Source organism: Triticum aestivum, chromosome 3A (genome assembly GCF_018294505.1).
Source record: "Triticum aestivum cultivar Chinese Spring chromosome 3A, IWGSC CS RefSeq v2.1, whole genome shotgun sequence".
Taxonomy (NCBI): Eukaryota; Viridiplantae; Streptophyta; class Magnoliopsida; order Poales; family Poaceae; genus Triticum; species Triticum aestivum.
The window spans coordinates 741,016,556-741,033,130 of record NC_057800.1 but is presented as its reverse complement, the minus strand read 5'-3'; the positions used below and the strand labels follow the sequence as shown (position 1 = coordinate 741,033,130).

The window sequence follows — 16,575 nt, the reverse complement described above, 5'->3', positions numbered from 1 at the left end:
TCTTAGGATGTAGTATATGGTTCACGATCCAAGTAGAGATTACACAAGAAGTCAAGAACTGGTATTTTTCAGTCGAACTTTTTTCCTCAGTTTGTGAAGATCTGCAACATTTAACATGTGTTTTTCTTAGTTATGGTGCTTCGAACCAGTTCAATATTTAGTAGTCCCTATTGGATGTACTATTATGTATTCTCCTGAAAAGAACCATTGTATTTGTCAGATAAGAATGGACGAGGTTAGTTGATGCGACACATTTTCAGTTCTGTGAAATGTACGTCTTCAGAATTTCACTCAGTCACCTTAGATAACCCTTTTGTTCTCCATATAAGGCTATCTCTTTCAGCGTGTTCAAGTAAAAATAGCTAATTCACCTTTTTAATCTTCATAATAGGTCTGTCTGTTCCAGCATATTCAACTAAGAATTGTCATATGCATCATCATTCATTGGTTCAATCTTCATTGATAATCTGACAAAAAGTTCACTACTTTGGTACTATGAAAACTTTTTGAAACCGACAAGCTAACCTTCTTTATCAATTAAAATTTTGAAGTCTCTCATAACTTTTTGAAGGATTTTTTTTCACGGTTTACAATTTACTCACTTACTAAATCCTTCTCCTATACGATGCTACAAATTCCCGCAGCAATGCGCGGGGTATCATCTAGTTCTTTAAACAACTTTACTCATGTGATGATTTAGTTGACCTGTCCCATATTATTTCGCTGGTCAATCCCCTTGTCTCTGATGATATGAATATGGAGCTTTGCAAACCTTTTATGGATCAAGAGATTTGTGATGCGCTTTTCCAAATGGGGCCGTTAAAGGCTCCGGGGCCGGATGGTTTTCCTGCAAGGTTTTTCCAGCAGAATTGGGGTTTGATCAAGGAGGATATTGTTAAGGCTGTCCAATAGTTTTTTTATTTCTGGAGTTATGCCTGAGGGGATTAATAACACAATTATTGTTCTCATCCCGAAAATTAAGAACCCTCAGTCTATTAAAGATTTCAGGCTGATCAGTTTGTGCAATGTTATCTACAAGATTATTTTCAAATACCTTGTTAATAGACTTAGGCCGCTCCTTAATGGTATGATTTCCCCTACTCAGAGTGCGTTTATTCCGGGAAGGTTAATTTCTGACAATGCTCTCATAGCCTTTGAATGTATGCATTCGTTGAGTACGCTTAAAGATTTAAGAGGGGAATTATGTGCGTATAAGTTGGATTTGGCGAAAGCTTATGATCGCGTAGACTGGCATTTCTTGCAAAGTATGATGGGGGCTTTGGGTTTTGCGCCGAGGTGGATAAATTGGATTATGTTGTGTGTTACATCGGTGAAATTTGTCGTCCGCTTCAATGGACAGTTGTTGGAGTCTTTTTCACCTTGTAGGGGACTCAGGCAGGGGAGCCCTTTATCTGCGTACTTGTTCCTTTTTGTTGCTGAGGCACTTTCTTTGCTGCTTAATGATGCTTCAGCCAGAGGATCTTTTCAGGAGTTTCATTTGACTAGACAAGCTCCAGGTATTTCTCACTTGCTGTTTGCGGATGACAGTATTTTATTTTTCAAAGGCTCCACTGATCAAGCAATTGTCATTAAAAATATTCTGATGAAGTACGAGAAAGGGACTGGGCAGTTGTTAAGTCCTGATAAGTGTTCCATGATGTTTGGGAAAAAGTGCAGTTTAGAGAATCAAGTGGCTATTATGGTAATCTTAAAAATTGCGGTCGATGGGTTCGAAGATAAATATCTTGGTCTTCCGGTTCCTGACGGAAGAATGAAAGCTGGTAAGTTTCAATCTACTAAAGATAAGGTTTTGAAAAGGCTCTCTGACTGGATAGAGAAATACGCTTCGTGTGGGGTGAAAGAAGACTTAATAAAATCAGTTATTCAAGCTCTACCCGTGTATGCTATGGGTATTTTTAAGTTCCCGGCTTCCCTTTGTGAGAAGTTAACACAGATTATCAGGAATTTTTGGTGGGGAGATGAGGAAGATCGAAGAAAAACACATTGGTTAGCTTGGGACAAATTAACAAGGTCTAAAGGTAAGGGAGGTATGGGATTCCGGGATCTCAGATTATTTAACCAAGCCCTCTTAGCCAAACAAGCGTGGAGGTTATTGGTTCATCCAGATTCGTTGTCTGCTAAGCTGATGAAGGCAAAGTATTACCCTCATGGACTTATTCTTGATACAGTGTTTCCTCGGTCTGCATCAGTGACTTGGCAAGGTATTATGCATGGTCTTGAATTGCTTAAGAATGGTGTCATTTGGCGGTGGGTGATGGATCTAGCATTAATATTTGGAGGGATAATTGGTTACCCAGGAGCACTAGACTTAAAATTTCAGCTAAAAGGCATAATACTAGATTGAAGTGGGTTTCTGATTTGTTCTTGAGTGGGAGAAAGGCATGGGATGAAAATTTGATCAAGTATCTTTTCTATCCACATGATGCAGAGGAGGTTCTTAAGATTCATATTCGTGATCAAGATGGACTCCGGAGGCCATACGCAGGAGGCGCGATCAAGACTGTCTCTCCTGAAGACTTGACATATACTCCAAGATTTTTGTCGCCGCTTAGCTCATAGCTACCGACCTTGTAACCCTAGATACCCTCACTGGCATGTATATAAGCCATAGGGTTTAGCTCGTAGAGGGGACATCAACACAAAATTATTCACCTAGCCCTAGAGTTAGACCACACATTACGATCTCGAGGTAGATCAACTCTATACTCGATACATCTTCATCAATATGAACAAGAGCAGGATGTAGGGTTTTACCTTCATCAAGAGGGCCTGAACCTGGGTAAACATCGTCTCCTTCGTTCCTGTTACCCTAGATCGAAGAACCATAGCTCGAGACCCCCTACCTCGAGGTCTGCCGGTTTTGACACCGACAGCTAGACTTACACGGTGAGGTGTCAAAAAGGAGAAATTTTTGGGCCTCGAGCCTGTGTTTGGGCCGGGCTTACACGTGGAGGTGTCAAAAGGAGTAATTTTTGGGCCCCGGGCCTGTTTTTGGGCCGGGCTTACATGTGGAGGTGTCAAAAAGGAGTAATTTTTGGCCTCGGGCTTGTGTTTGGGCCGGGCTTACACGTGGAGCTATCGAAAGGAGTATTTTTTGCGCCTCACGCCTGTGTTCGGGCCGGGCTTATACGTTGAGGTGTCGAAGAGTAATTTTTTGGGCATTGGCCATGTGTTCAAGCTAGGCTTACACGTGGAGCTGTCGAAAAGGAGAAATTTTTGGGCCTCGGGCTTGTGTTTGGGCCGGGCTTACACACGTGGAGGTGTCAAAAAGGAGTAAGTTTCTAGGCTCGACGTGTGTTCGGGCCGGGCTTACACGTGGAGGTGTCAGAAAGGAATATTTTGCAGGCCTCAGGTTGTGTTTGGGCAGGCTTACATGTGAAGGTGTTGAAAAGGAGTAGTTTTCGGGCCTCGGGCTGGCCTTACACGTGAAGGTGTCGAAAAGGAGAACTTTTGGGGCCTTGGGCATGTGTTCGGACCGGGCTTACATGTAGAGGTATCAAAAAGGAGTAAATTTCGGTCCTTCTGCTATGTTTGGGTCGGGCTTATACGTGGATGTGTCGAAAATGAGTAATTCTTGGGCCTCGGGGTGGCCTTACACCCGGAGGTGTCGGGCATGTGTTCAGTCTGGGCTTACATGTGGAGGTGTCAAAAAGGAGTATTTTTTAGGCCTCGGGCCTGTGTTCAGTCTGGGCTTACATGTGGAGGTGTCAAAAAGGAGTATTTTTTGGGCCTCGGGCCTGTGTTCAGTCTGGGCTTACATGTGGAGGTATCAAAAAGGAGTATTTTTTGGGCCTCGGGCCTGTGTTCAGTCTGGGCTTACATGTGGAGGTATCAAAAAGGAGTATTTTTTGGGCCTCGGGCCTGTGTTCAGTCTGGGCTTACATGTGGAGGTGTCAAAAAGGAGTATTTTTTGGGCCTCGGGCCTGTGTTCAGTCTGGGCTTACATGTGGAGGTATCAAAAAGGAGTATTTTTTGGGCCTAGAGTTGTGTTTGGGTCAGGCTTACCCGTGAAGATGTCGAAAAAGTGTAATGTTTGGGCTTCGGGATGGTCTTACACATGAATGTGTCGAAAATGAGTAATTTTCAGGCCTCCAGCTTGCCTTACACATGGAGGTGTTGAAAAGTGTCGTCCAAGCCATGCTTTTGGGCTTTGGGCTAGCGTCCGGGCGGGACTTATACATGGAGTTAACGAAAATTGTTGTTGGTGCTGTGGTAATGGGCTTCGGACTACTGTTTGGGTTGGGCTTAGGCTTACACATGGAGGCGACGAAAAGGAGACTTTTTGGGCCTGGCCCAAGCTTTTGCAGGCCCAACCCGACTGATGAACATGTTTAATTGTGAGGAAAGGCAGTTCGAGCATAATGATCATTACCTTTTTTCAGGGAAAAAAACACACCCTCGCGCGAAAGCCTAATAATATTCGTTGTAACAGATTGCTACACCCGTTAACTAGCTCAATAGCCAAGATCCAAGATGGAACTCGGTCTTCAAGTAGAAGAGCCCACATAGCACATCTCGTCGCCTCCCATCTCCCGACGCAGTTCCAACTGGCCGGTCGAGAACCTCCGGAACATGAACACACCATGCCGCCAACCGTTGAATTCAAAGAAGGCCAAGAAGCAAGCATGCGTTCAGATTGTCAAAGAGGATGGATGCTTAATTACCTTGACCCACTGGTCGTGGGCATGACGCTCGGTGTGTCGTCGAGGTGCATCATCTTATTTCCGCCAGTGGCAATGTACCAGCGGACAACGAGATACGTTGTCGTGGTCGCCTGTGGTGATTTCTTCAATCTTGAAGTGGCATGACATCGAACATCGTGTAGCTTAGTTGCTGCCGCTCGCTCCTCATGTCTGCCCCGGCGCTCCTCGTCCTGCTCCACGACGGCCGGCACTGGCAAGATGCGCGCGTTCCTCCTGGCGCGGCGGCACCTCCGACCCAGTCCATGCCTCGTTTGCGAAGGCAATCTTTGTTTTGGTTGTGGGGGGCTTTATGCTATTTTGCATGGACATGAAGCGATTTTATGCGGGACCGATCTGTTGTGCCGACACACACACACACGTCATCCAGTAAAAACGTTGTAAAAATGTGTTAGAGCGTCGTTTAAAGCGGTTCTAGAGGACGAGGGTTTACGGAATCAGTTAGAAATGCTCTCAGACGATGCGCGCACGCACATGACACTTGGCTCAGGACTGTAGTAGTACTTCCTTCTTTTTTTAGTCCGCAAGCTTTATAGAATTTGACTAACTTTATATTAAAAAAATATAAACATTTACAATATGAGATCAATATTATTAGATGCACCATAAAATATATGTTCATACTATATAGTTTAGTATTGTAGATGTTTATATTTTTTTATATAAATTTGATCAAATTTTATGCAATTTGACTTTGATTAAATTTTATATGCGAAGTAAAAAGAAACGAAGAGAGTACTTAATCCACTGTAGATTGCGGCGCCCACGGAGTGCGTGTGCGTGCGAGGTTCGGCACGGCACGGGTTTGTGGACCGCAGATCCCAGGCTTGCAATCTCAGACGGGTGTGGGTTGGCAGGTGAGGCGGGGGTAGGTGGGTCAACCCAAACCCTCGCAGACCCGACCTACCCACCGCGGCGCCCCCTCCCCTCTCCTCTCCTCCAGATATCAATCAATTCCGCTCCTCCTCCTTGGATCCAAACCCTTCCCATCACTCTCGCTTGACAGCAGAGAGGAGCAGAGAGGAGGAGGAGGAGACCATGTCGTCGTCCGGTGGCAAGGTGTTCACCCTCGAGGAGGTCGCCAAGCACACCTCCAAGGACGACTGCTGGCTAGTCATCGGCGGCAAGGTATCTTCTTCCTCCTCCTCTCTTCCGTTCCCCGAGATCCGGCCGCCGCCGCGTGGGTCCTTGTTTTCTCTTCCTCGGGATCTCCGCCCACCCACGGCCGCCTCCTGATCCGCCCACCCTGCGCCCTCTCTTCCTCGGGATCTTCAGCCACGCGGAGTTGGCCACAGGGGGGGAGGAAAGATCTGAGGCCGCCGCGCCTCCAAACTCTTATCTAACTGTTCCGACCTGCTACCGCCGCTGCCGAATTGCCGGCCTGGCCTTGCTTCATCTCTCGCAATTCTCTCTGTTAGATACTCTGCCTCTTACCAAGGGGTCTGCGTCGCCTGTTTTTTGCTTGCTTCCGGATCGCATCTGCGCAGATCCGACCGCTGCCAGCCTGACCCCAACATGCTGCAAACCTTGTTAATACTACGTCAATTCAGTAGTAATCCTTCAAACATTTACTATATGCTTGCTTGCTAGGCTAACCATCTTATGCCTTGAATCATGACAAACAGGGTGAGCTAGTCTAGTCTTCATTTAGGCTGCCAAGCCTCTTGCGCATAGCTTCCAATCCCCAATCCCCAATCAGGGGCAGGGGCAGGGGCAGGGGCAGGCAGACGGGACGATCCACTAGCCGCTCTGCCTTTTTTCCTTTTACAACGGCGCTTCATCTCATCCGGCTGTTACGACTTACGACGACATTAGGCTAACGCGCACATGTTTCAGTTTAACCAGAAACCAACCTGCTTTGCAAGGCCAGTTTGATTCTTCTTGTTCATGGGCCGCTTGCTTGCTTGCTTGCTTACTGACCATACATACAGAGTTCCTTTCACCCAATCTAGTCTCATTAGATTCCATCCATACCGCTTAGCCCATTCACGGCACCAATTTTTTCGGTTGGCTTCCTGCCTTGATGTGTACATCTAATTAATAGCTGCCATATAATTATGGCCTTCATTCTTGTTCAGCGTTGCAATTGTACCCATTCGATTGTCCGTGCGTGCGTCACCATCGTTTGGTAATCTGTCCTCTTCTGGACCCCAGCTTTCCAAACAAGATGTCGACTCGACCACAAATATTTTCTCGGATGATTCCAAAAGCCGTGCATTGTAGTCTCAACAAGTGTGCGCTTCTTGTTTCTCATGTTTTCCTGCACATGATTTACAACTTTGTTGCAATTCTATACACGTGACGGTCCTATGTGGCTTACAGTTATGAAGTGGCATGCACATGCTTTTATATCTGCAAGCAAGGCCTTGTGTTATAATATTATGAAAGCCAATACTCACTGAAGAATATGATGTGCTCCTGTAGGTGTACAATGTGACCAAGTTTCTTGATGACCACCCTGGAGGCGACGATGTCTTGCTGTCTTCAACCGGTACTGCCCCATCACATGTTTATTTTGTATATAAATAAATAAGGCTGCAAAGGGAATGCGATTTCAGCTTACAAATTTGCTCTTTTTACATTGCAGCCAAGGACGCGACCGACGACTTTGAGGATGCGGGGCACAGCACGACCGCCCGGGCGATGATGGATGAGTACTATGTTGGTGAGATCGACGCGACCACGATACCCACCAAGGTCAAGTACACGCCGCCCAAGCAGCCGCACTACAACCAGGACAAGACCCCCGAGTTCGTCATCAAGATCCTCCAGTTCTTGGTCCCCCTCGCGATACTGGGCTTGGCCGTCGCCGTACGGATCTACACCAAGGCGGAGTCTGTCTAGCACCGTCGTCTTATACCAGTCAGTCAGTCAGTCATTCGGAAGTGTCCAAGAGCTGAATAAGTTTTAGTGGGGATTTGCATTTTGTACCAGCGTCACCGTCCTGTCATGAAATCTGGGAACTGTTCTCGACCCGTCGTTGCGTTATGGTTCTAAGACGTCCGCTGTTGAAATCGTGACTCGGGAAAACGGATAGATACTTGGCTATATTTTCCATATCGCTGGTGAATGTTCAGACATACATATTCTTAATTTGATGTGATTAGTTGTGTATGTGTCACTTTGCTTGTGTCCCTTGATCAACAGAGTCTCGGTGCATCTTTCTGGTGCTGGATGTTGTCACACTGAATGGCCTGTAGGTGCACCAAATTTGTACTGCTGTTGCAGTAGCAGGGCTACATCTTGCACAGAAAATAAAGGCAAATTGACACGTTAATATTGGCAAAGTGCCGATTTCTTTTAGCTAGGCCCCACATGTCATACACTTGGAAATTGTGGCAAAGGTTTCAGTCATGCTGATGCACATGTTGCACCTGGATTGATATATCCTGATAACTGGCCTCTTAACCACATTCAACAGCTGCATTAAGAGCACACCAAAAGCACATTTGTAAGATATGATAGATGATGCCACAAATGAATACATCTAGAACTTTCTGAGCCTACCTTTGCCTGGTATTACAAGGTAGTGAAAACTTTAAGAAGCCCGAATTGTTCAACAAAATTTCAGTACATGTTTCTGGTGCTGGATGTTGTCACTGGATGGCCTGTAGGTGCACCAAATCTGTACTGCTCTGGCAATAGCGAGCTACATCTTTTCACAAAAGCAAAAAAACATCAGTCATAATAATTGGCAGCCAAGTTAGGCAGGAGTTTAATTAGCCAACATAATTAGCTTAGAAGTGCCACATTTTTAGCCAGGTCCCACATGTCATACACATGGATACCAAAGAGGAATCAGCATGCAGGCAAAGATACCTACCTAGTCATGCTGATGCCAATGTTAGATTATAAGTGCCACAAGTTTTAGCCAGGTCCCACATGTCATACACACAGAACCGTGACAAGATTCCGGAGAACCAGCATGCAGGCAAAGATTCCCAGTAATGACTGCTGATGCAAATGTTACCTCTTAATAAACATTTAACAGCCGAGCACAACAAAGGCACAGCACTGATCTTTTACAAGCATGATTTACAAACAGTTACAAACAAGTGATGACTCCTTGCTTGGTTTTGCTGAAGCCAGCACATGTGTAAGATGTGACAGATGATGCCACAAATGAATAAACAAAATGAGCTAGCATCTAGCATCTACAACTTCCTGGGCCTTGCTTTGCCAGGAATTGGAAGGTAATGGAATGCTTGGTCTTCGAAAAACTTTACAAAGCCCAAATTGTTCTTGATGGCATCTTCAAGATTGACCTTCAGCGAGCCCTGAAAATGGGTTCAGGACAAGGTAGATTCAGTATCCTGACATCTAGCTGAGAGCGACATGATTTCACATTCTTTCATTTAAGAAAGAAACTGGGCCAAGAATCTAATTTGAGCATCTCAAGCATAGTATATGACAATATAAATAGGCAACAAATTTATTTATTTTTGACATGTCAGCATCTAGCTGGGAGCAAATGTTGGCTTGCCAAATATTGGCATCAAACCAACATATATGATTTCAGAGCTTTTAATTTACGAAGTAAACTGGGCCAATAATCCAATTTGAGAATATCAGGCATTATAATAGTATATAGGACAATAAAAACCAGTAACATACAAATTTAGTTTTGGTTTTTTTGTCATCCCCATAAATGTGCTAACTTATTAGCAACATCAAATGTCAACTTCTAGGGTGAAGAATTTGAATGTACTGCATTTCTAATAGTCTACTTGTATTTTACTGCAATAGGAACGGAGTATCTTCCAACAAATATCTCCTTATGTTCATGCTTAGCAGAAGTAACTCGCAATTACACTGTCAAGCCTCCTATTTCAAAACTTATAATACAGTTACATACAAATATGATCTTCATTCCGACTGTCATGACCTTTCAATGCAAACTATCATTGCAAGACCTTAAAAACTAAATCACTTGAGATCTCCTCACATATGTGATACAACGTTCCACCATTTAACATTCAATTATCATTTTATTTTGTGATACTTGGAAAATGAAACCAATTTATCCAACATGATTATAACACAATACAATAGTTTTCACAACATTATACACTGAGTTAATACTAGACCTACTTATCTGATCAAGTCAGATATTCCTGGATGCAAAGGGGGGGAAAAGCATAGCTCAGATCTCATTAATTACTGATTTTCAAGCAATTTGAAGTGCAGGTATATACTCTAATTAAACATTAACACGAGGTACAACCTTTGGTGTTCTTTCTCATTTAAGTATCATCTTGTGAAACACCATGGAATTAACTGATTCCTGGGTAAGGTTCACAAACAGCAGTTTCAACCAACTACACATAGAAGCATTGACTCATAGGGTCATGCACTTTGATAGGTTACACTCAGTATACCCCGCCTTGTTTCGTTATAATGAGAACTCAGGCAGCAATACAGATTTCAGTATGTAGCTCAGTAACATGGAGTAGAACCACCGACGAAGGAGAGGTTGGGCGTATGCTCACTGTATTCAACTATTGATGTAGGAGGCAGTTGTCCGATACAGATCTCATGTACAGTTGATAAAAGCGGAAACAGTTCCTGCCACCCATGATAAGTCAATACTTCATAGACTTCTCTTGCAGTGGATACCCCCTATGAAACAAACAAAAATTAGACACACCAAGTAGTCAACGCCTTCATTATACATTATAAATTTCTTATTTTTTCTTCACCTGCAGTTTTTGCCCATGCAACATTTCTGCCTCTAGCTCATCAAAAGACCTGTCATAAAGTTGATGAAATAAAAAGTTATCATATAATCACAGCAGGCAGAGAGAACATAGTCATGCTATGCTAACTGCCTATCTATTTAGCATAGGCCAAAAAGAAACAGGGCATCTTGTTTGGATACTTAAACAGAGGTAGATAGAGTCAGAACTCAGCAGAGATGCAGGGTTTAGAGAAGAAACCTTTTGCCGCCATTTCTTGCAAAGGCTTCTGCCACTCTCCTGTTTCTCCCACCAACTGCCATGGAATGATAACATTTTTTAGTATGTCTGTTCAGTGGTTAATTGAGAACAATGAAGATACGTACGGCATGTAGTTATAAGGTCAGCCACACCACAGCTCTCAAAGAAAGTGTTGTCTCTGACTGAAGGGAACAGAAGTTTAGAGAAAGCACGCATTTCCCGCAAACCAATCCGCATTATTGCAGCCTAATAAACAAAGAAAGATATCATAAGACTATGCGATGCACATGCACATTCTTTTCTTCATTCAAAATGCTTTCAGTAATAGAATTGATACCTTGGTGTTGTTTCCCATATCCAAGCCATCAACAAGACCTGCAAATTAATTCACCACTTAGATTACTGAAGTTGAAAGGAAACAGTGAATAAAACCACACAAAATACTACTGTATGCAAAAACCTGCAGCAATCGCCACAACATTTTTCAGTGTCCCACATAGTTCAACTCCCTCAATATCTTCCACCTGTACATGAAGGGTACATAATTAAGGCTGCATCAATAAGAATTCAATTCACAGAATTTACTGAACCTAAATGTAATTTGCTTTAAATACTCCAAGAATTGTTTCACATTTTTCTGCTACCATTCATGTTCATTGGTACCTCAATACCTCATAACTACATTCGAAATTTTACCATTTAGTAAGAAATCTTCCCTTTCCACTTTCACTTTCAAACCCAGTTCTTTTTCGACTTGGCAATTGTAGAAATTTAAATACCTTCATATTCCACACTTATCTATCACCATGCCAGGAGTGGAAATTAATTTATGAGGTTATGGCTGATGATCTTACAATAGCAACTAGGAAGTAAGGAGTGGTGAAAAGTTTAGCCCATCGGTTTGCTGCTTCTTTATCTTCCCTATATCCAATTGTTGCTTCACTGAACTTCTCAACAGCGATCTGCATATGAGATACACACCCACTTATTTTTTCTGTGCCGCTGAAGGCTATAAGAAATTTCGTATGGGAAGTTGAATAAACACTTGCCTCATTTGCAATGTTAGCACCCATGAGGACACAACAGTTGATTCCAAGTGTATCGGTAATTAGTTTTGATATCATGCATGGTCCTTCCATCTTGACCTCCATGCCCTTGATGAGGGATATAGCCTCAACTCCTGGTCTTAGTTTGCCCACAAGCTTCTTACATATACCCTCCACAAATTGATGGGGAGTCACAAAAACCAGCATATCGGCGTCTTTGACTGAGAAAGCCAGACTAATTATTATGGACAATTATCTGACAACATGCAAATGGCTTGATGTATAGTTGAAACGATAATGAAAAAATAATAATTATGAATTGTATACTGTTATGTGCATTATTATTTCTTAAGTAGTTTCCATAGGCAAACAAAGCCAAAAGGGACAAACATATCTGTGCACAGCAAAGCTCAAGTCATTAAACCGTCTAACCTTATTTTTGTTTCGTAAGTTTTCTTGATCAACTAGAAGAGAATGTATTGCTAGCATCCAAAGTAGTATTTCCTCCTAATGATAATCAGAAATGGGTTACAGTGCGGTTAATTACCTGCACTCTCTAAGTCGGGGTCAGCAATAACATTGGTTCCAAGCTTAATACCAGGTAGGTACTTGCAGTTCTCCTGAAACATGTGAGAATGAAACCATTCGTTACTGTACAAGTCATTGCCTGTTCAAGAATTAAAACAAGACAAATGGAATTAGATTTAACTCTTACATGTGCTTGGTTAATGGACTCAGATAGCTTCTCGCCTGTTGGCAATGTTTCTTCAAACACCCACATTCTCACTTCATCTGCAAACAGTTTACCCCAAAATCAACACCGACAGGTGCACAGATGCATCTTGAGTAACCAGAAGTGCATCTTATTCAAATTTATTTCTACAATTGTGTATGCAGGAGGACACACCACACCAAAGAAAGAGGAACTCTAGCTAGTATCAAACTCACTGCAAGAAACACTATATATCAGCGATCTCAAGGATAACCCAGAGACTACTGCATGTCCATTCTCCTACATATATTGCTAAAAGAGAAAATGCCAGTTTTTCAGGTTGACGTTGTTTCTACAGATTGCTAACTGGAAATGTCATAGATACATACGGCGGCATAGAGACATTTAACCAACAGGTGCACACATGCATGCCTCTTCAGTAACCAAAAGTGCATATTGTTCAAATTTGTTTCTACTATTGTGTATGCAGGACGACACACAGAGAAAATTAAAGAGAACTCTAGCTAGTATCAAACTCAGTCCAAGAAACACTGTAGATTAGTGGTCTCAAAGGATAAATCAGAGACTACAACATGTCAATTCTGTCCTACATACTGCTAATTAAGTGGAAATGTCAGCTTTTCAGGTTGACATGTTTCTACAGATTGCTAACTGGAAATGCCGTAGATACATACGGCGGCATAGAGACATTCAAGGAGTCAATTTGATTTTTGGACTATTCTGCTGGTCATCAGCACCAAATCAGCCCACCAAGAGGATAGGATACATGTGGTCACCTATTGCATTGCATCGGTCACATGCTCCCAAAACAGACAGAAACCAGTAATCCAAATGGCATCACCCAACGGCTGGGACACACGGCATGTCGTGCTGTGCTGTGCTACAGGTCAGAGGCAGAGAGCTGAGAGAGGGAGGGTGGTTACCGTGGAAGGAGGGCAGCTTGGCGGTGTTGGAGGCGAGGAGGCGGGAGGCGACGCTGCCCCAGTTGCCGCTGCCGATGACGGCCACCCGGTGCTTGCCCGCATGCCCGTTCTCCATCTCAGGCGACCGGCACGGAACGCAGGCCAATCCAGCAGCACCGGCAACAAGAAGAACAAGAGCGGCAACAGCGAGAAGAGCAAGGACAGGCCGAGAGCAGACCCCGCAATCGGCAGGGAATATATGGAGAGGGGGCGGAGCACAAGAGCCAAGAGAGAATTTTTATAAAGAGGCGGTGAAGAATGTTAGGAGGGGGCGGGCGGGCATCCCCAAGATTTGGCGCCTATCTACCCGCGGTTTGCCGCCCGCAACAACGAGGCCGCCGCCGCCGGCATTGCCTTGCCTTGCTTCCGGTGGCGACAGGAGGCGAGGGCGCGGAGGAGGAGGAGGAGAATGACGGTGATTCGTCCGTCGATCTGGTGGTGGCAAGCCGTGGTCGCTCTCTCTCCCCTCCTCCTCGCCTCGGTGGTATCGATCGGAGAGAGCCTGGCGCACGTGTGTTCTGGCCCAAGGCAGAAAGGCCCGGCCGGCCCAGCCATGCTTCAGGTGGCACCAAGCTGCCTGCGTGCGTGCGTGCACACAGAATCTGGAAAATTAAGCTGCAATTCATAGGCCGTAATGATACATAAGTCTTGCTTCATGATCAAATGGCAAGTAAAGGTGCTGATTTTTTCCTAAAAAAAGTACAGTAGTAAAGTGCTGATATACTGACCTGTTCTTCACATTCATGTGTCAAACCTGGGGTCCTCATGAATTTAATCTTGGCCTTTCGTTAGTCAGCGCTCCGATAGTCTTGTTTTCAGCAGCATGAATTCTTGGGGTATCATGGGATTTTTTTTATCAACATTGCCGTAATTCATATGCTGTAATGATTTATAAGTACAGGATGCTGTGATCTCAACCTTCTTATCTAGCCTGTATCAGTTAACTGACGTACAGGTGCTGATCTCCCTAAAAACGATTATAGGTCTGACATAATAACCTGAATTCTTCATGCATCAGATTCGGGTCCTGACAGTCTTAATCATAGGCTTTGGTTACTCAGCACTCCAATGGTCTTGGTTTCAGTAGCACAAAATCCTTGCAATATCAGGAAATTTTATCAACGGTGCTGCAATTCATATTAATGATGTATAAGTACAGGATCGTGTGAAGGCATATGATTTGTGTTTTCTTATAAATTGATGCCAGGAACTATCTCTGCTCTCCAAACTTCATCAGAGGTTCATCGGATTTATGAGTGATTTCTGGCATTACCTTCAGTGAACACTGCAACATAGCTGACCATTACCTACAGTTAACAACGGCAAATCTATGGGATCTCAACCTTCTTATCCAACCTGTACCCGGTCCTCGACACAGCTCCAAGCAGGGTTCTTCACTACCCCTTTACCTGCCATGGCCTCCCTGACCTCGGCAGCATCACCCCAGTGGCCATCACCGGCAAAGACCTTTGACAGCTGAACATGGGCAGAGGAGTCGTGAGGGTAGAGCTCGACCAGGCGCGTGGACACCCGGATCGCAATCTCAAGGTTGCCGTGGATCTGGCAGGCACTAAGCAGAGCTCTGTACACCGAGACGCCAGGTTCAATAGGCATGTCGTTGATCAAAGCCTCGGCTTCTTGGAGATGGCCCGCTCGTCCAAGAAGATCGACCACGCACGCGTAGTGCTCTAGCCGCGCCCCTGCGAGAAACCCGTTTGTCTTCATCAAGTTGAAGTACTCCAACCCTGTATCCACCAAACCGGCGTGGCTGCAAGCTGTAAGCACCAACAAGAAGGTTGTGTTGTCTGGATGAACATTCAGTCTCCTCATCCGTTCAAACACCTCAACCACCTGTTTGCCATAACCATGTTGAGCATATCCTGTCAGAAGCGAATTCCAGGAGACCAAATCAGGCGCTTCCACCGAAGTGAAAACATCCCTGGCTTCCCCTATCTCACCGCGCCTGGCGTACATGGAGATCAAACCGTTCTGGACATTCACAGCAGACTCATACCCAGTTTTGAGGATCAGAGCATGGACTTGTCTTCCCTCCAGCAGTGAGGATGAGCTCCCTATAGCCTTCAGCATGCTGCCAAAGGTGAACATATCTGTGTCAGCGCCATGCCGTCTCATCTCCAAGAACTGCTGAAATGCCTCGTCGCCTCTTCCCAAACAGGAGAGCCCCGAGATCATGGAATTGAGCGTGACCTGATCCTGACACGAAACACTCATCTGTACCTCCCTGAAATCATCTAAGCTGCCACACTTGGAGTACATGGTCATAAGAGTGGACAGAACATACGGATTGTGCTCGAGACCCTTCTTTACCACCGCACAATGCGCTTGCCTCCCATGGTCTAGGTCCTGGGGGCTCTCCAATGAGCTGAGAAGGCTGCTGTACGTCATCATGTTTGGTGCCACCCCTGACTGTTCCATCTCCCTGACCAACACCATGGCCTCGCGAGGTCTTCCGGCTGAGGCGAACCCGCCGACAAGAGACGTAAAAGTGGCCACATTCTTCTCTTCCATCTCCTCAAGAACCCGCTGAGCAGCCGAAACATCACGGCATTTGGCGTACATGTCCACCAACGCAGTCCCGACAACGACGCTGCCACAGACGATGCTGCCGCACTTGAGGCCAGCGGCGTGGAGCATCGCCCCGACGCCCGCGTCCTCCATCCTCGCGCACGCGACAAGGGCGCTGGACACGGCCGCCGCCGTGGGGGAGAAGCCGGCACGCACCATGCGTCCGAAAGCCTCCACGGCCAGGCCCGGCGCGCTGGACCGCGCGTGGCCGTAGACGAGCGCGCTCCAGGTGACGCCGGTCCTCTCGGGCATTTCGTCGAACAGTCGCTGGGCGTCGCGCGGGCGGCGGCAGCGGCAGTAGAAGGCGAGGAGGGCGGTGCCCGCGAAGACGTTGCAAGCCGCGAGGCCGAGCTTGGTGGCCAGCCCATGGCACTGCGCCGCGGCGGACGGGCTCGGCGGAAGCGGGGAGGAGGAGGCGAGGAGCTGGACGAACCCCCGCGGCGTCCGCGCGTCGCGAAGGATGATGCCCGGGGGCGGCAGAGGCATGGAGACGGCGAGAGCAGGCGTCCGGGGAGCGGCGGCGAAATGGCGGTGCTCGCGTCGCGTGGACCCCCCGTGGTGCGCGCCGGCGCCTGAGAAGACAGTCGTCGC

General features: G+C 45.7%; 2 protein-coding genes across 7 annotated transcripts; one reads left to right on the top strand and one right to left on the bottom strand.

The window, feature by feature from the left end:
* Positions 1-5,545: 5,545 nt before the first annotated feature.
* On the top strand, positions 5,546-7,842 carry LOC123063658 (cytochrome b5). Its single transcript, XM_044487532.1, has 3 exons — positions 5,546-5,849; positions 7,146-7,212; positions 7,309-7,842. The coding sequence occupies exons 1-3, from the start codon at positions 5,760-5,762 to the stop codon at positions 7,563-7,565; spliced, it is 414 nt and encodes a 137-aa protein (XP_044343467.1). The 5' UTR covers positions 5,546-5,759; the 3' UTR covers positions 7,566-7,842.
* An 817-nt stretch (positions 7,843-8,659) lies between these two features.
* Positions 8,660-16,575, bottom strand: LOC123063656 (glycerol-3-phosphate dehydrogenase [NAD(+)]). 6 transcript variants are annotated; one of them, XM_044487531.1, is made up of 13 exons: positions 14,127-14,694; positions 13,360-14,013; positions 12,419-12,495; positions 12,251-12,323; positions 11,707-11,924; positions 11,512-11,619; positions 11,118-11,181; positions 10,995-11,032; positions 10,783-10,903; positions 10,658-10,712; positions 10,421-10,469; positions 10,211-10,340; positions 8,660-8,998 (listed from the first exon to the last, which is right to left on the bottom strand). In XM_044487531.1, the coding sequence occupies exons 2-13, from the start codon at positions 13,472-13,474 to the stop codon at positions 8,976-8,978; spliced, it is 1,071 nt and encodes a 356-aa protein (XP_044343466.1). In that variant the 5' UTR covers positions 13,475-14,013; positions 14,127-14,694; the 3' UTR covers positions 8,660-8,975. The 6 variants fall into 6 exon arrangements, 4 of the variants coding, with proteins under 4 accessions (XP_044343466.1, XP_044343464.1, XP_044343465.1 ...); XM_044487529.1 differs by having other exon boundaries at positions 11,512-11,924; positions 14,127-14,700; XM_044487530.1 differs by lacking the exon at positions 8,660-8,998 and having other exon boundaries at positions 9,857-10,340.

What these genes read in the sequence shown, in the direction of transcription:
- LOC123063658 (XM_044487532.1), top strand. Translation starts at nt 5,760, where the DNA reads ATGTCGTCGTCCGGTGGCAAGGTGTTCACCCTCGAGGAGGTCGCCAAG. An exon ending in GGCTAGTCATCGGCGGCAAG is followed by an intron (nt 5,850 to 7,145) that starts GTATCTTCTTCC and finishes GTGCTCCTGTAG; the next exon opens with GTGTACAATGTGACCAAGTT. An exon ending in TGTCTTGCTGTCTTCAACCG is followed by an intron (nt 7,213 to 7,308) that starts GTACTGCCCCAT and finishes TTTACATTGCAG; the next exon opens with CCAAGGACGCGACCGACGAC.
- LOC123063656 (XM_044487528.1), bottom strand. Translation starts at nt 13,474, where the DNA reads ATGGAGAACGGGCATGCGGGCAAGCACCGGGTGGCCGTCATCGGCAGC. An exon ending in CAAGCTGCCCTCCTTCCACG is followed by an intron (nt 12,496 to 13,359) that starts GTAACCACCCTC and finishes AACTGTTTGCAG; the next exon opens with ATGAAGTGAGAATGTGGGTG. An exon ending in GCAAGAAATGGCGGCAAAAG is followed by an intron (nt 10,470 to 10,657) that starts GTTTCTTCTCTA and finishes ACTTTATGACAG; the next exon opens with GTCTTTTGATGAGCTAGAGG.